The sequence below is a fragment of the Anopheles gambiae genome, chromosome X (assembly GCF_943734735.2).
Source record: "Anopheles gambiae chromosome X, idAnoGambNW_F1_1, whole genome shotgun sequence".
NCBI classification, from domain to species: Eukaryota; Metazoa; Arthropoda; class Insecta; order Diptera; family Culicidae; genus Anopheles; species Anopheles gambiae.
The window spans coordinates 9114985-9130769 of record NC_064600.1 but is presented as its reverse complement, the minus strand read 5'-3'; the positions used below and the strand labels follow the sequence as shown (position 1 = coordinate 9130769).

Sequence of the window (15785 nt, the reverse complement as noted above, 5' to 3'; positions counted from 1 at the left end):
CTCTCCACCTTTTTACCCACCGGGCCCGGTTTAACTATTTTCCGGCGCTGTCGGATAACCGTTGCCTCCGCGGCGCGCAATGTGCGTCTGAAAGGTAGGCTAACGTTTGCACATTCTTCGCTGATTGTTGTTTCGCGAGGAAGAATGAACATTTCGAGCCGATGGGAGAGCACCGGCAGGACCGGAATATGCTTCATCAAAATATTTTCTTGTTTCTTCTGTCTCTTTCTGTCTTTTTCTCACTCTCTCTCTCTCTCTCACACACACACACAGATATACGCATACAGGTCTTTGTAGAGACATTTTAATAGTCATTTAGTTACCCTTTTTTTCATACACTACTGAACAGCACATCGCTCGCTGTTATGGATCATCAAACGTTCGTGCAGGAAGAATTGAACGTTCCGTTCTAGCCGTTCGTGCCCGGAGGACGCTGTGATTATTCAACCTTCGCTCGAAATTCCTCCCATCGTTGGCTGGCTGGCATACCGGCCCAACCCGCCCAGTCGTTCCCAGCAGAGTGGAGTGAAGCAATTCCAATCCAATTAGAATTGGTCCGTATCAGGGCGAACAGCCCGCGCACGGAATCGGCAAGGCTAACCAAAAAAAAAAAAATGAAAAAGAGGGACCTACAACACCCAGAACGAGCTAAAAGGTTCAGCAGGTGCGAATAGGTTGTTCCGGGTCCTTTCCGGTGCAAATACAATGACCGACCAATCCAGGCAGGCGCAACGATCGCGCCCAATAATGCACTTCTCGCCGAACGGAGAAGCCGCCAGAACATGGCCGTAAATTAAGTGCACAATCACTGCCCTAGCAGCGGAGTAACAGCATCCTGTGCAGCCACGTTTTACGCGAAATTGCGTACGATGCACCATCAGTGCAGCTTCACGGCAAGGCGGCACCTGCCGTACGGCGAGCGTCTCTGGTGTGGGCAAAAAAAAAACTATCGACTTTTGTTTTTTGGCATTATTTTGTGTGCCCGTTGGTTGCTGTTTTGTTTTACCGTACGGCACGGGGCAGGTTCTCATCATTACGCCGCCTTTCGAGCGGCCAGTAGAGCGTACCTCGCAGAAGGAGTGCGCCCCGGAATGACACCATTATGAGCAATTAGTTGCATCTCCATTGCGAAGCCGCGACCGGCACCTTCCTGGCTAAACGTTTCCCGCGTGGTAGACGCGTGGGAGCGTTTGCCCGACACCATAAAACCACAAACCGACCCGAATGGGCTGCTCGTGGACCGTGTTCTTAGCGCGAGATGAAAGTGCTCCGCTCTAGGTCAACGTGTTTTGTGCGCGTTTATTCATTGCCGCCGGTTCGATGACGCTTGGGGACATGCTGTTTGCTGATCCGGTTCGAAGGACCAAAGTTTGGGCGCGCCTGAAGGTATGCAATTTGTTGCTAAAAATCTTATACAAGAGTGCGTTTAACGATTTCAAGTAGCTGTTTCTTTATCAAAGATGACATTTGTGTCACAACACTATGTATGTCAACAATTCATCTGTTGGTAAAATGTAATATGGCGGAACGCAACTGTGGGGGGTATGGGTATGGAAAATACAACTGACGGGCTGTAATTTTAGCTTTCTAATTTAAGCTTCCAAAGCGGCCAATTTCTATTTTAGTTTGTATCCTCAATTTTGATAACATCATTCGACATGATGATTTAACAAAAGTGCTAAGAAAAATTATCTCCAACATCATATTACGTAAATAAGTGTGTTTCAATCACACACGCGTTCTATGCTGTCTTCTGTTTTGCACTGTTAACCCCATTGTTTTGTAATCCGATCCGGTTCGAAGGACCAAACAGGCGACATTCGATTGCCTTCCGTCTTCGGGGCTTTGTCATGTCGTCTCGTTTTGAGCCAGCCAAATGTTCGCATCATTTCGCATTCGAGCGGGCAAAACACTGCAAAGGACCAACTTTTGGGCCGATGCAACCCAAAAGTGCTTGTTTCTTCACACGCGACACCGAGCGAAAGGTTAAGTGCAGCTTACACAGCCGACAGGCAAGCTGTGTGTGTGTGTGTGTGTGTGTGTGTGTGAGTGCTTGCAATAATTCGATAGTTACTATCGCAACACGCCCACCATTTCCCGGGTCCACAGTTCGCAGTTCACAGCCATCCCTACCCATATTACCAGTGCTCCGGTTCGATCTTGTGCAGGGTGGAACATATGATGATTCCTTTGCCCTCCAGCTACAGATGCTACAAGATGCTGCTTGGCAGAAGGGTTCAAACTGTGCTTCTCTCAAACAGGGTGATGAAGCAAAAAGCGGAAAAGTTAGATAGAGCGCGTGTGGAAGAGAGCGCAAAGCGAATAAATCAGACTCAAAAGAATGGGGTGATAGCGGCCGCTCGCAAGAAGCTCCCGATTGACACCTTCGGGCGATGGTACTGCACCGGTCCCTCCAGATGTCTGGGGGAGGTTTTGTTCTTCCTTGTTTGGTTTTGGGTGGACGGGGTGTGCTGGACGGGATGGGTGTTTCTATGTGCCAGAGCGTACCGCGTTGGTGACGAGTTCCAAACGAGTGTGCGGAACAAGTTTCACCCCGGAAGCAGCCCTACCGACGATTACACACAGCAGACGACACGAGGAGACACCGCTCGGTTGAGGGGTTTTGAGTGGTCCATGCGGTGGTGTGTGTGTGTGTGTGGGAGGGTTTTGCGAGGATACGATATAAACATATATTGTGCTGCGCAAAAAGCGGGGCAGAGAGCTCGGGGAGTCGCTCCTCTGCCCAGACGCCGAGAGCGGAGATTGTGGTGTGAGGTGAGAGAGAGAGAGAGAGAGAGGGGGGGAGAGAGGGAAAGATGGGGAAGGTATGGCATGCATGAGCGAAACCCCGAGCTCCCGAGGAAAATGAGATGATGCCGCGCGGCAGCGATGGGAAGGGAAAGCGAAGAAAACATCGACTACCAGGGACTATGTGTGTGTGTGTGTGTGTGTGTGGAAAACGAGGGAAAGGAAAACTATGCCAAGAATGTGCAATTAGTGAACGGTTCCAGGCAGCACGGTGCACATACATTCACACACACACACACACACATACAAAAGGGAGACACACGCACCGCACTGCAGCTATACACGTCCAGCTACAGCCACACACACACACACACATGTACGGAGGAGAGCGTAGAACACACCCATGAAAGGACGATGACGACAACAAGTCGAGCTGAGAGCATGTGGGCGGCGGCCCCATCGGCAAAGGAAGGGTGGGCAGGCGACGAAACCCCGTGGAAAAGCTACACGCCGCTTCAGGCACAGCAGGCGGCGGGTTTGAGTTTATTTCCCATTTCCTTGGCTTTTCACCTTCTGCGCCCTGACCCGGTATCCGGTGGCGATTTTCCCGGACTTTCCATCGAACCGAGCGAAAGGCCAAAGAAGAAGTTGGGGTAGCGCGTACACCGGGGATCCACCATTGTTGTCCCATGCAGGCGGTGGGAAGCCCCTCTTCCCCCCCCCCCCCCCCTTTACCACCGGTGTGTAGCAGTGTGGCAAGATTCTGGGGCAAAAGGGAGCTTTGGCAAGCAATTCGAAAGCAACACCAGGGCAGCACGAGGGACGAGTTTTCGCACAGGGTAGAGCCTGGGCTAGCGTTCTGGTGAACTCTTGCCAGCAGCAATGGTTACGACTCCAGACACTTGTGTGTGTGTGTGTGTGTGTGTGTGTGTGTGCATTCTTTTTTGTCTTTCGCTCAGTACAAATCCCTTTATTAATTTCTGGAGGGTTTGCCGAAACAGCAGCCCCAATGCGATAACAGTTCAGTTGGTTGGTTCCGAACTACAAACGGCAACAACAGCAAAAACACATAGTACACTACCACCACCATCGACGGGGCACACACACACATACACACTCGTCTTGCTGTTCTTAGTTGCTGGTTGCTGCTTGCTCTAAAGGTTTGTCAGGCTTAAAACCCTCGCGCGGAGTCGCGGAACGGAATCGTGTACAACCCACGCCCTAAAAGGACACGAATTTGGTGACCGCGCTGTCGCTTCCTCTGTGCTTGTATGTGTCTCCTTTTGAAAGCCATTGTGAGGCAAATAAATCTTATCCTCCTGGCCCCGGGACCGGGACCCAGCACACAGCCTCCGGGTTTTTTTTTTGCTGCTTGGACACCCAAGTGTATTGTTCATTTAGGATTTATGTTTGCCCTTTTTGCTGAAACACACACACACATATATACATACACACACAAACACAAGTACATCCTTTCAGCGCTTCTCCCGCGCAGCCAATTGCCCTTGTACCACCTTTCGGCGCGCGAGAGTTTTCGCATCATTCGCCTACAAATCCTGGTCACGGCACCGGGCGCAGCAGACTCACCGGGCTCGCGTGCGCTTCTAATTGTAACCCAAAGCCAAATGGGACCGAAGCGCCGGTCGAGTCCAGTGACTACAGTTTCTTGACTTCCGCTCCTCTTCCCCTTCCCCCCCCCCTCCCATAAAAATAATAAAATGGCGGAAATTGGACATTTGAATTATGATTGCGGGGGAAGCACCGTGCCTGCAAATGGATTGCCGCCAGCAGAACAACACAGCCAGCAGCAAAGTGCGAAAGGAAGCGTAAGCGAGAGGGAAATAAAAGGGCACTCCTTTTGTCCCCCCCCCCCGCCCCCGGTACTTTTCCGTGCAAACTCGTGCAAAACACCAAACCGGTCAAACCGATACACATAAAGCACCATATCCTTCACTATTGTCCCCCAGTCCCCCCCGGGTTCTCTGCTGCTCAACTCAAGATCAAACGTCTCACTCGGGGTTTTCCTCGGAAGCGGGCGAGAGAGCTTTGCCCGAACGTGGCGAAGGGGAGGAGGAATCGCTTCTTGCGTTGGACCGCTGGACGTCTTCGCTTTTTGCCAAAGCCCTATTGTTGCTGTGCGCTGTGTGTTGGGCAAGATTTTGCCGGAGTTTTTCACCCGGAGTGTAGGGACCGGGTAGTGGGCGCCCACTTTCATTTGAATTGAGAACTTGGTGGTGTTGGTTTGGGCGAAGAAAGTTTATCCCGCTTGTCATCGCAGAAATGGTGGGCGCGGGAAGAGGGGAGGAGGGCTTGAGTGGAAGAAGGAGCCCTTTCCTCGCCAACCATCCCCCGAGCAAAGGCTCGGATCGTTCATTGTGCTGCTTTGATCTTATCGTCAAGCGCCCGGCGTGAGATGGTCCGGAGGCGAGAAGGAACGACCACGCGGCAAAAGAAGGGGGGAGGGGGGCAGGAGGTACGGGGTGTATATTATCCCTTTCCGGCAGTGACACGGCAAGAAGCAGGATATGGATTGTGTGCACACACACGCACACAGGCACACAAACACAGCCAAGGTTAGCGGCTGCCTTTAAGCAGCATCATGGTCGACGAGGAAATTAATTTGAATCCCCATAAACTTCCCTCCTCCCCCCCCCCTGCACCTGCCCTGCCCTTTAAAGCCTTGCTGCAAGACTTGCGTACAAGGAAAGTTTTCTACTTCAACCACACACACACACACAGCCATCGACGCATTCACAGCAACACAGCAGCTGGGCAATGATTGTTGGACTTTCCCACCCACCCCGACATCTTCGGCAGGACAATTGCTGTTCATCTTCAATGGGAGTATAAAATCGAGCAAGCGAGAATGGCCCGAGTCCGAGAGAGAGAGAAAGAGAGAGAGAGAGAGGTACAGAGATGGGCAAAAGAGAACGCAGCACAAAACGGGCCCAAACCGAGAAGTGGCGGCACAGCGGTGAAACTTGTAGTAAGAAATTTAATTTGCCGACAAATTGCGAACTCTACCCCCCCCCCCCCCCCCCCCACTCTACCCTTCCGCTTTCCAACCACCCCTCGGCGACCGTCTCTAGCACCCTGTTCCTGTTGCTCCAAGCAACCTTGTGCGAGAGACAAGAAGTGGTTTTGGGTTTTCGTTAAGGGTTCCCCGCCTTTCCAGGTCCCTGCCTCTTCCTACTCCCAGCTGTGTTTGCTGAGTGGGCAAAAGTCACGAGCAGTAAAGTGCTCCTGAAGGGTGCAATAGCAAGCAGAGCGACAGATAGAGACCCACACACACACACACACACACAATCGTAACGCCCGATAGTGGTCAGACCGCTGATAATGGTGTGCTGATGGGCGCTTGATGATTGTCAGACGATGATGTCAACGAGGAACGGTTGATGATGATGACGGTGTTTAGGCGAGGCAATATTATTGCAATAAAATGATTACTATTTGGAGTGGTGCTCGCACACTGCACACAATGTGCTGTCGTCCCGCACATCCGGTGGTTGGGATTGACGTTTCTCCGTTTCATCCTGGTCACGGCACCAAGCACCGCAGCAATGCTCTAGCCTACTGCGTCGCCAAGCTCTAGGTAGAACATTGCACCAGAGCGCTGCTTTTGATGCGACTGAAAGTTGTGTTTCATAACCAACAAAGGAAAATTAACAACGAAAAAAAAAATACAAAAAAAAAATGCTTCTGACCATGCTTCAAGTGCGCTCTCGGCCCAGCTGGTCCAAGACAAACTGATCGAAATGTCTTCTACAGACACACACATACGCAAACTAATGCACATATGTCGCTTAGCAACACTAGATGTTGGGAGGGAATCGACCAGATCTGTGTGTGTGTGTGTGTGTGTGTGTGTGTGTGTGTGTGTGTGTGTGTGTGTATGTGTATAAGTGGAACACAGAGAGTGGAACGGAGCAGCAGTCGACCAGTTTGACCTGTTCCAGCTGCGGGCTGGAACATGCTAGAATGGCGCGCGCATAACGGGGTCTGCCCCGCACCATCTACCCGCGTCTGAACACCTTCCCTCCACACCCCAACCCCTCCCCCTACGAATCGAGTTATAGTTAGCGCCTTTCTAGACGGAGAGACACGGAGTGCATTCTGGTTTTTGTTGTTGTTGTTGTTGTGCACCAGCTGAACGGCCAACATTATGCAACGTCGCGAACGTGTAAACACACACACACACACACGCACAAACAAACACACCCGAACCAAAGGGCCGTGTCGTTGTCAACCAAGGGGGGGGGGGCAAAATGGTTGACGACACGGGCTGTGAGTGAAGTGGCTGAGTTGGGTTTTTTTTTTTAAATAATTGACCGGAACAGCACTTACTTCGGCTTGTATGTGTGTGTGTGTGTACGTTTGAACTGCTGATTGTGCCGCTTTGGCACGCTAAAATAGGCAAGGATTAGACGCACGACGAAACGAATCAATGCACACAATTATTGTTTTGTGGGGCACGGGTGTAATGTGTAAAATGAGTTACTTTCCAAGTAGCGAATAAGTGTTCAGGTTCAAGTTTCTTGCCTTTCTATTTTGAAAATATGGTCCAATTGCTACTAGAGCACGACACTCTGCTTGCAGAAATAAAAGTGGATATTGAGCACGTGATGCAAGCTGCTAAGAGTAAGCCGTGCAGGTAAATCGTGTGCATCTCAACTAACGCATTAAGAGTTCAAATCTCTCGTCGAGCCTAGACCCAAAGCCTCTTTTAACGAGCATATTTACATCAAGTTTTTTTTATATAAAAAGCTGCCGTTGTTTATTCAAAGAAAGTGGAAACCACTCAAAACTGAAGGTCTTTCTGCCAACTTAATCGTGAGTGCGTGTGTGTGTGTATCCAGTCAAACAATTAGCGCTCCGTGCACGCGCGAGCTCTTTATCCCCCCAATCATATATTTGCCTATCGTTTGCCCAAATTTGTCACCATCCGTGTGCACGTTCGGTGTCCGCATCCGTGCCTGATAGTCTTGAACTTGAACTTTGTGTGTTTGTGTGTGTGTGTGTGTGTGTGTGTGTGTGTGTGTGTATTTGTTTCTTTTTTCAAGACATAAGGATAGCACGCGCAACCGATACCGTAAGGGCAGAGTGCGGCAATTGCAACGCTGATGCTGCGCTGGATGGAACGAAAAAAACCAACAACCAAGTAGCAAAGGTAAAAGCGGACAAGCGAGAGCGAGCGGCCCACTTGAGAGAGTGTCAGCTTGCACACAGGCAAGCGCCAGCGCGGTGGATGGCAGTAATCAGTTGTCACACGAAGCTGAAGCGGAGGACTGATGTATATATATATATATCACGTGCGCATCCACCTGCAAAAAGGATCGCCGACCACACGGACAAGCGAAACTCTCGCAGCCGGGCGTTTGCAACGGCTTGCCAATTAAATGTCATGGCAACGAGTGGCCATCCTGCTGCTGCTGGCTTCGCAACAGAACACCAAACCGCCTAGCGCCACTGGTGGGAGGTGCGAGTGACAAAAGAGCCTCTCGCTGGCTCGCTGGGGAAAGCTGTGTATCGCAGCCTCGCCGGGTGGATACTAGTGATGGGTAGGCAAAATTCCAGAGTCGATTGCGATGTGAGTCTGAAAATTTCGGAACCTTGGACTCTGGATGGTAGGTCCGCCCAGCATTACCCGGGGTCGTGTTGGAATGAACTCTGTAGCCGTCCGGAATCGCCAGACGTCGGAGTCATCCGGAGTCGTCCAGAGTTGTGCGAAGTTGTCAAGTGTTAGAGTCATCCGGAGTCATCAGGATTCGTCCAGTGTCATCCAGAGTTGTCCGAAGCCGGAGTCATCCAGAGTTGTCAAAAAATAGAGTCATCCGGAGTCGTCCAGTTTCGAAGTCATTCGGAGTTTTCCAAAGTTAGAGTCTTCCGGAGTCATTGGAAGTCGTTCGAAGTTGTCCAGAATTAGAGTCATCCGGAGTCATCAGGATTCGTCCGGTGCCATCCAGAGTTGTCCGAAGCTGGAGTCATCCCGAGTTGTCAAAAAATAGAGTCATCCGGAGTCGTCCAGTGTCGAAGTCATTCGGAGTTTTCCAAAGCTAGAGTCTTCCGGAGTCATGCGAAGTCGTTCGAAGTTGTCCAGAATTAGAGTCATCCGGAGACATCTGGATTCGTCCGTTGTCATCCGGAGTTGTCCGAAGCCGGAGTCATCAGGAGTTGCCAAAAATTAGAGTCATCCGGAGTCGTTCGGAGTCGAAGTCATTCGGAGTTGTCCAAAGTTAGAGTCTTCCGGAGTCATGCGGAGTCGTTCGAAGTTGTCCAGAGTTAGAGTCATTCGGAGTCATCAGGAGTCTTCCCGAGTCTTCCGGAGAATTCCAGAGTGAGGGTCGTCCGGAGTCATGCAGAGTCTTCCGGAGCTGTCCAGAGTTACAGTCATCCTCAGTTATTCGGAGTCGTCCGGATATCTTCAGAGTTAGAGTCGTCCAGACTACTCCAACTCCGCATTACTCCGCCTACGGCCGAAACTGGTAATTCCGATTTTGCTGGAGTTGGAATCGGACTAACAATAGCTGCAGTAGGACCGGAGTCGTGGGTGCGCTCCAAAGAGCACACCACTAGTCGAAACGTACACTAATAATTAGCTCCGCGTAAGTGACGGGGAGTGCTCGGGTTGCAGGTCCACCGGCGTCTATCTGGGTGTGTTTGTTTTTCTTGCCAGTGTTCTATTGGAGGTTTTTGCATGCTCCAAGGCAACCTGCTAGGAAGATGGTGGAGGTATGGAAATCAAGATGTAATTGGTCCCTCTGTATCGCACTTGCTCCAGCACACGCGGCCAATGATGTCATTCTGTGTCGCGTCCGCACTCAATTGACCGTGTAAATGACGCGCCACAGCGAACAGCAACAATAAAAACACCACCCACCGATTGAGGAAGTTTGCGATGATGCCCACACACACACACACACACACTCATACGCTCGGGAGCTGGTACAATTAAAGTCCAGTGTTGGCGTTTGGAAGTGTTGGTGTCTGATATCACAAACCCTGTGCACCATCGCGATAAGCGGACGCGATGATGGACAAGAGGACGGTTTCATTGCCGGCTTCACGTCCGGCCGTGGCCGTGGCGCGATAAGATAAAAGTGCTCCACCGCACCACCTGGATGCAATACAACAAAAAAAAAAACAGAGCCTCATGCTCTACCCTATGATCCCGCACGAGCGTTAAAAAACCCTTTTTTAAAACGAAAATTCATAGCGTTGGCGGGCGAGAAGGGGCTGTGTGCTTTGCTACTTACCATACATTTTGCCCTCCTCGGAGAGGATGATTTTTCGGCGACCGCACGGTGGATAGATGGCTAGCGCCTCCTGGAAGCTCTGTTCGATGTCCGGACTCCAAACGCCCTCGGCATCCGCCGACGACAGATCCTGTTCGTCCTAACGCAACGCGCGGAGGGGTGTCGGGAAGGGAAGGAGTAAGGCGTCATCATGGAGAAGGGTAGGGGATAGCACGAGGAAAGGAGGAAAGGGAGGGAAAAGACACACAAACAAAGCAACAGCAACAAAAAAAAGATGTGTGAGCGTAAGTTCTTCTCTTAAACGTTCTCCACTAGCGAGACAAAAACTACAAAAAAGACATCATTTCTAACGCCTTTTTTAAGCTTTGCAATCTCTACAACAGATGCGCTAACTAATCAGTGTTGTACACGCTCCACTTACGTCCTGCAATGAGACGAGAGAACAAACGAAACGGTTAGAAAACAAACTCCGAAACCTTAAACGGTCGCATTTGTGCGGCGGGCTGCATACTTTTGGGCGCCTTCTTCGCCTCTGCCGCCACTGCTGGCACGGCGCTACTTACATCGCTCATGTCGCCGACGTCCAAGTGCTTGCCGCCGTCCACGCCGGAACCGTTGGTGTCGTCCGGGACCAACGAACCGGCCGTTGGTCCGGGACCCATCTGTGTCCACCTTGCCGTAATGGTGCTGGCTCCCAGTCCACTGTCTGCGAAATTAGAGAGAGAGGGAAGAAGAGAAAAACGAATCAATATTAGGCTTCTTTGGGGTGCATTGGCGAGAACAGTAGGGGACGAGGACGACGACAAAACCTGTTGATTTGCCGAGAGCCAAATCTTTTCGGTCTCCGTGCGCGTTAGTGAAACCCGAGAAAAAAAACCCGGCTTGTTGGTTAGTTGATTTGATGGCTGTTTTTGTTGTTTAATGTTTTTACGAAACTATACGCACAGAGCTGCAGTCTGTCCGCAAGCGTGCGTGAGGGTCGACCAAGAAGCAACACCGAAAAACGACCGTACAAAATAAAGCGTAACGAATCAACCCAAAAACGTGACCGTGAATGGCAACACGCGCTTAATAATGGGTGGCGAGCGCACTACACATTCCGCCGTTTTGAGCGAGCGAACGTACGCAAGTGTGTGTGTGAAACAGGGAACACAAACTGAAATCCCTCAACGCGAGCGTTTAGTTAAGCCCCCGTGCAAAGAACAGTGGAAAGGACATACGGCGCCCCGATGCCGTTAAAGCGCCGTTTCGCCCCTTGCATTGAGCGTGAACCATTACGTTTTCCCTCGCGCACAGGGACAACCTTTAGCTTTTTCCTTTAGCTGGGACGAACGAAGAGAGGGACAAAAATCATAATTAGAGCCCGCTGTCGCTGGAATTCGACGCAGAGCACTGCGCCCGGCAAAAAGGGACTCACGAACGGCATTCCAACCCCAGTTCCACGCAAAACACAAAAATGCAGTTCCGGTTTTAGTGTACATTGCACTGACACATAATGGGCGCACACCACCTTGGTGCAGGGAATGACATTCCAGAAACCTATACACACACACACACACACGCACAAACACGCATCCGGTAGGGTCATGAGGATCACTGATCCGTGTGACGACAGCTGCACAGTATCCTTGTTTTTTTTTTCTCTATCTCTCTGTCTCCCTCGAGGTCTATGTTGTGCTACACGGTGCTTCACTGTACAGACACACCCCTCCTTGGCAAGCACAGAACATGGTTTAGGTGCGCTTGTGAGTATGGGTAGCGATAAAAAAACACACCGGGCAAACCGGTACACCTCTAGAAAATGTATTAAAAAGAGTAAAACTCTACCTCTACAGTAGCGATATAAAAGAGCCAATACCAAACAACGTCGTTTGTTTGTTTGAAATATTTTTAAAATGCTACCACAACAACATTCACACCATTTTTTCTTCTTCTTCTTCTTCTTTATTCACCAGGGGTCAATATAGTCTCAATTCGAAGGGCAAGAGATAAATGCTGCAAGAAGCACTAACTGGAGTTTCCTTGCAGCAGAGAAAAGATTTTGATCGAGAGCTCTTCTCTGGATAAGGATTTGATCGTGCGACCTCTGGTGCACTACACGAAGAACTTTCACACACGACCGTTGCGCTATCAGATAGCCAGCGTGTTAACACGCGCATATAAAGAGCTCGGAATAGCTCAACTGGTTGATAGATAATTTTTAATTATTGTGAGTGATGTTTATTGCTCAAATTAAATAAAAAAAAAAACGACTTCTACGTTTAGTTTAACTGAAGTAATTTGCTTTATAAACGCATTGAACAATAGCCACAATAAATCAAGCTCAAGTCAAACACCCATGCATACTAGGCAGACGAAAGAGAGTAAATACAAAAAGATATAAATCGTTAACGGCTCACAATCGTGTGATGCAGCAAGCTCGAGGTAACAGACAAAGTAAGTACATACAAATAAAATAACAGCACTACGGTACAACTATGACGGGATCGCTAGGCAAATGCAGGCAAGCGACGACTCAAACACGAAACCGCTCGACATCAACGAGAATCGAACACGCACAATTAATTAATATAGGAAAATCCAACGGCTTAGAGCTTTCTCTTGATCGCGGGAGAGGAAAAAAACACTCCATCCAACCTATAAAAAATGTGTTCCTCATCGATAAAATTAACAAAAAAAAAACGCCAGCCAGGCACACACGCGATGCGTCCAAACATCTCTCCCACAGAGAAACGCACGCACGCGGTGGCGCTATGCTGCCTGATGATGGTGGTGATTGTGGTTGTTGGTGGTGGTATACACAGGGCAAATGATGTTCGGTTGATCTCGATTGTGCGTGATTGATTGGTCCGTGTCCAGGGCCCTTGTCTCTTTAGGCTCGCTCGCCTTCCAGCGCAACGGTGCTGCAAGTCCGATAACGACGGCGAGTGAAACCAGAGGCGTGAAGCATAAACGGCGAGCTCCGAGCGGTGCAGCGATCACAAACCGGCGGGCTGGTGTGATGGCGATTCATGATGCGTTGATGCGTTGATCTTGCCAGCGCATAAAACGCGCATAAAACATTCTCCCCCGTGCCGAGGCAACAACAAAACCAAACACCAACAATCGCGCAAAACACAACGCCAATCCGCGCGGCACGCGGTGAAAAGCGCGAATGAAGCTGTTGCGTGCGTGCGTGCGTGTGTTGAGTGTCTTGCTCTTCTTACCTTTCCGCCATTCCCCCCCCCCCCCCCCTCATGGAGTTAAGCGAAGGCCACCGATTTGGAAGGTGCGTGCGCACACCAAAACCATTTCCATTTTCCATTTATTTTTCCATTCGATTGTGTCAATCGACGCGCGGTTGGCGGCGCGCGGCAGCGGATAGAAAATCCTTTTTTTGAGCCTCTTCTTCTTCTTCTTCTTCTTCTTCTTCTTCTTCTTCCCTTTTGGCGCCACATGTTGGCTTGGCGGGCGACGGTCAAAACCGAAAATGAAAACGGAGGAAAAAAAAGGGTTTGCTTCGGAGGACCAAACGGCACCGGCGCAACAAATATTTTCGCTGCACTACCGGGGGTGGTCGTACAGAACCGTTTCGTTTCCGTTTTATTTTACCGTGGGGCGGGGAAGGGTTGGGGGCGAAAAAAAAAAGCAAAAAGTCACGGGGCAGTAAATTTTATGTGTCGACGCTAAGTTATTTTCATTTAATGGATTTTTTGTTGTTGCGAGAGCGTGCTGTCGCTTTTTCTAGCCCTTTATAGGCGCTGAAGTCTCTGTCTTCTATTTCCCCCCCCCCCCCCCCCCCCATTTTGGGGACAAACAATAAACCAGCAAACAACGCATATAAAAATAGCCAAAGCAGGGAGGCAAAGTTAAGCTTCCTTCTCGAAGGAAACGAAACACCTGCAAGGAGCGCTTTGTCTGCTCCACTGCACGCAACCAACGGTTTTGCCGACTGCTGGAATTTATCGGCCCACGGAAAGGAGAATCCTCGCCTTTAATTGCTGCAGCTGAGACCGCTCATTATAAGTTTCCCGACATTGTTGGTGAACTATTTCCAAAAAAAAATAGCTTTAAACTTATAGCAACTGGCACTAGTTCACACAAAGCAAAACTCACACACTCCATTGGCTAAATCTCATCCCAAGTGGACAGAACCTGTGTAAAAAAGCTGTGTTTTTCTTCTTCTTGTTCTACAATACTGCATTGATTGACAGCACGCTGCGGCTCGAGAGCAGCAGGCTCGAAGCACCACAAGTTTTTTAGCGATCCATGCCCCTAATCCATTTATTCGTGACGCTAAATGGCTTTTTTTTCTTGTGTAATCGTGGGGTTTATGAAATAAACATAAGCCATTGGAAATGGTAAACATTTACACACACACACACACACACACACACACACACACACACACACACATGGAGCTGTGATTAGAACGCGAACACGAGAAACTCATTCGAGCGGCATTATTACATTCTTTTTCTTATGGTTTTTGATTTATTAATTCTTTCGCGAGTGGAGTTCGATCGAGAGTAGCAACTGTCGCTTTGCCACACTGACGAACTGACCTCGAGCTGTCTAACACAGTGATACACACACACACAGTGTACACACGATCGATCTAGCTAACTTCATAACTCACACCTCAACCATCCGTCCCTCCTCCCCCCCCCCCCTCCCCACCGCTTCGCCTTATTAACAAATTGGTCTTGGGCGAGAAACCGCAACAGTGTCTTGTTACACGATGTGGCGTTTTTGGCCTGGCGCGGATATTGGGCAGGGAGAGGGGCAATACTGCTTACACAGCTGGCCTTCATATTCGTTCGCTCCACTTGCCCGAACAAGACAGGGGAGGAGTGGGGGGAGAGGAATGGTATCACCTTTCATTCTTCCACCCCCCCCCCTCCCCCACCCCCCACTCCCAACTCGCTTCCGTCCACTGCCACACACACAACGATGGTCATAGCTTTGGGCCGCGGTCAGCAGGGTGAACGGCTGTGTAACGTTACGAGAGATCCGGAGCCTTAGCGCTGGAGCGATGGTGGTGCCGGATTGTGATTAGCGGTCACAACAAAGCAAATGTGTGTGACACAATGGGGGGGGGGGGGGGGGTGGTTGGTGCGGATCAAGTAAAACATTCAATAAAACGCGATCAACTGCACCCCAGGGTTTAAGAAATGCCACTTGGCGACGGTAACTCAACCACGGCTCCAACAAATGCACTTCGAGGCGTTATTCGAGTGCAGCTGCTGCTGCTACAAGGGTGAAAGGCGAAGGGGGAAGGACTCTAGGGCTCGTTTTAGTGTTCATTTTGAAGGGTTATTCGCTGCTGTTTTGCTTTGGATGATACGCTGATTGCAAACGAACTTGATGCTTGTGAAGAATATGTTTACTTCTTTGAATTCTGCAGACCAGTTCTGAACCTACACTTGGACAGCTGGTAGAGCTGGTCAAACTGGAGCCACAGTAGCTAGCATCACGTCCCGCATCGGGACTAAAATATTGAGAGCTCCAGCAGCATCTGGATAGAGCTAGCGACAGAGTGAGAACCATGGACTGTAGAGGAACGAGGTCCTGTACTGTAGAACGATTTGACAAGTAGCCAAATGTTCATTGCAGACAGTTTAACATATGAAATCTCGTATCGATTCAAATGTTGGATGTGATAATAATGATGAGCTAGGCTAGTTATCGCAAGAAAAAACGAAGCCTGCTTGATGTGAGTCAGGGATACTTAACTAATTTCTAGTCTAGCATTTATTCTTCAACTTCAACAATAATCTTGACAGGTTCTTTTTAATAAAG

At 49.8% G+C, this 15785-nt stretch overlaps 1 protein-coding gene across 2 annotated transcripts in view; it reads right to left on the bottom strand.

Moving 5' to 3' along the window:
* LOC1271730 (protein scalloped) overlaps positions 1-15785 on the bottom strand; it is a 107571-nt gene that overhangs the window by 15242 nt on the left and 76544 nt on the right. Inside the window, exons 3-4 of one of the 2 annotated variants that reach the window (XM_061650434.1) lie at positions 10568-10710; positions 10005-10143 (exon numbers count right to left, since the gene is read on the bottom strand). In XM_061650434.1, the coding sequence (XP_061506418.1) occupies positions 10005-10143; positions 10568-10710 (282 nt within the window). Of the gene's footprint in view, positions 1-10004; positions 10204-10567; positions 10711-15785 lie in introns of those variants that run through there. The other variant, XM_003436968.2, reaches the window with a different exon arrangement.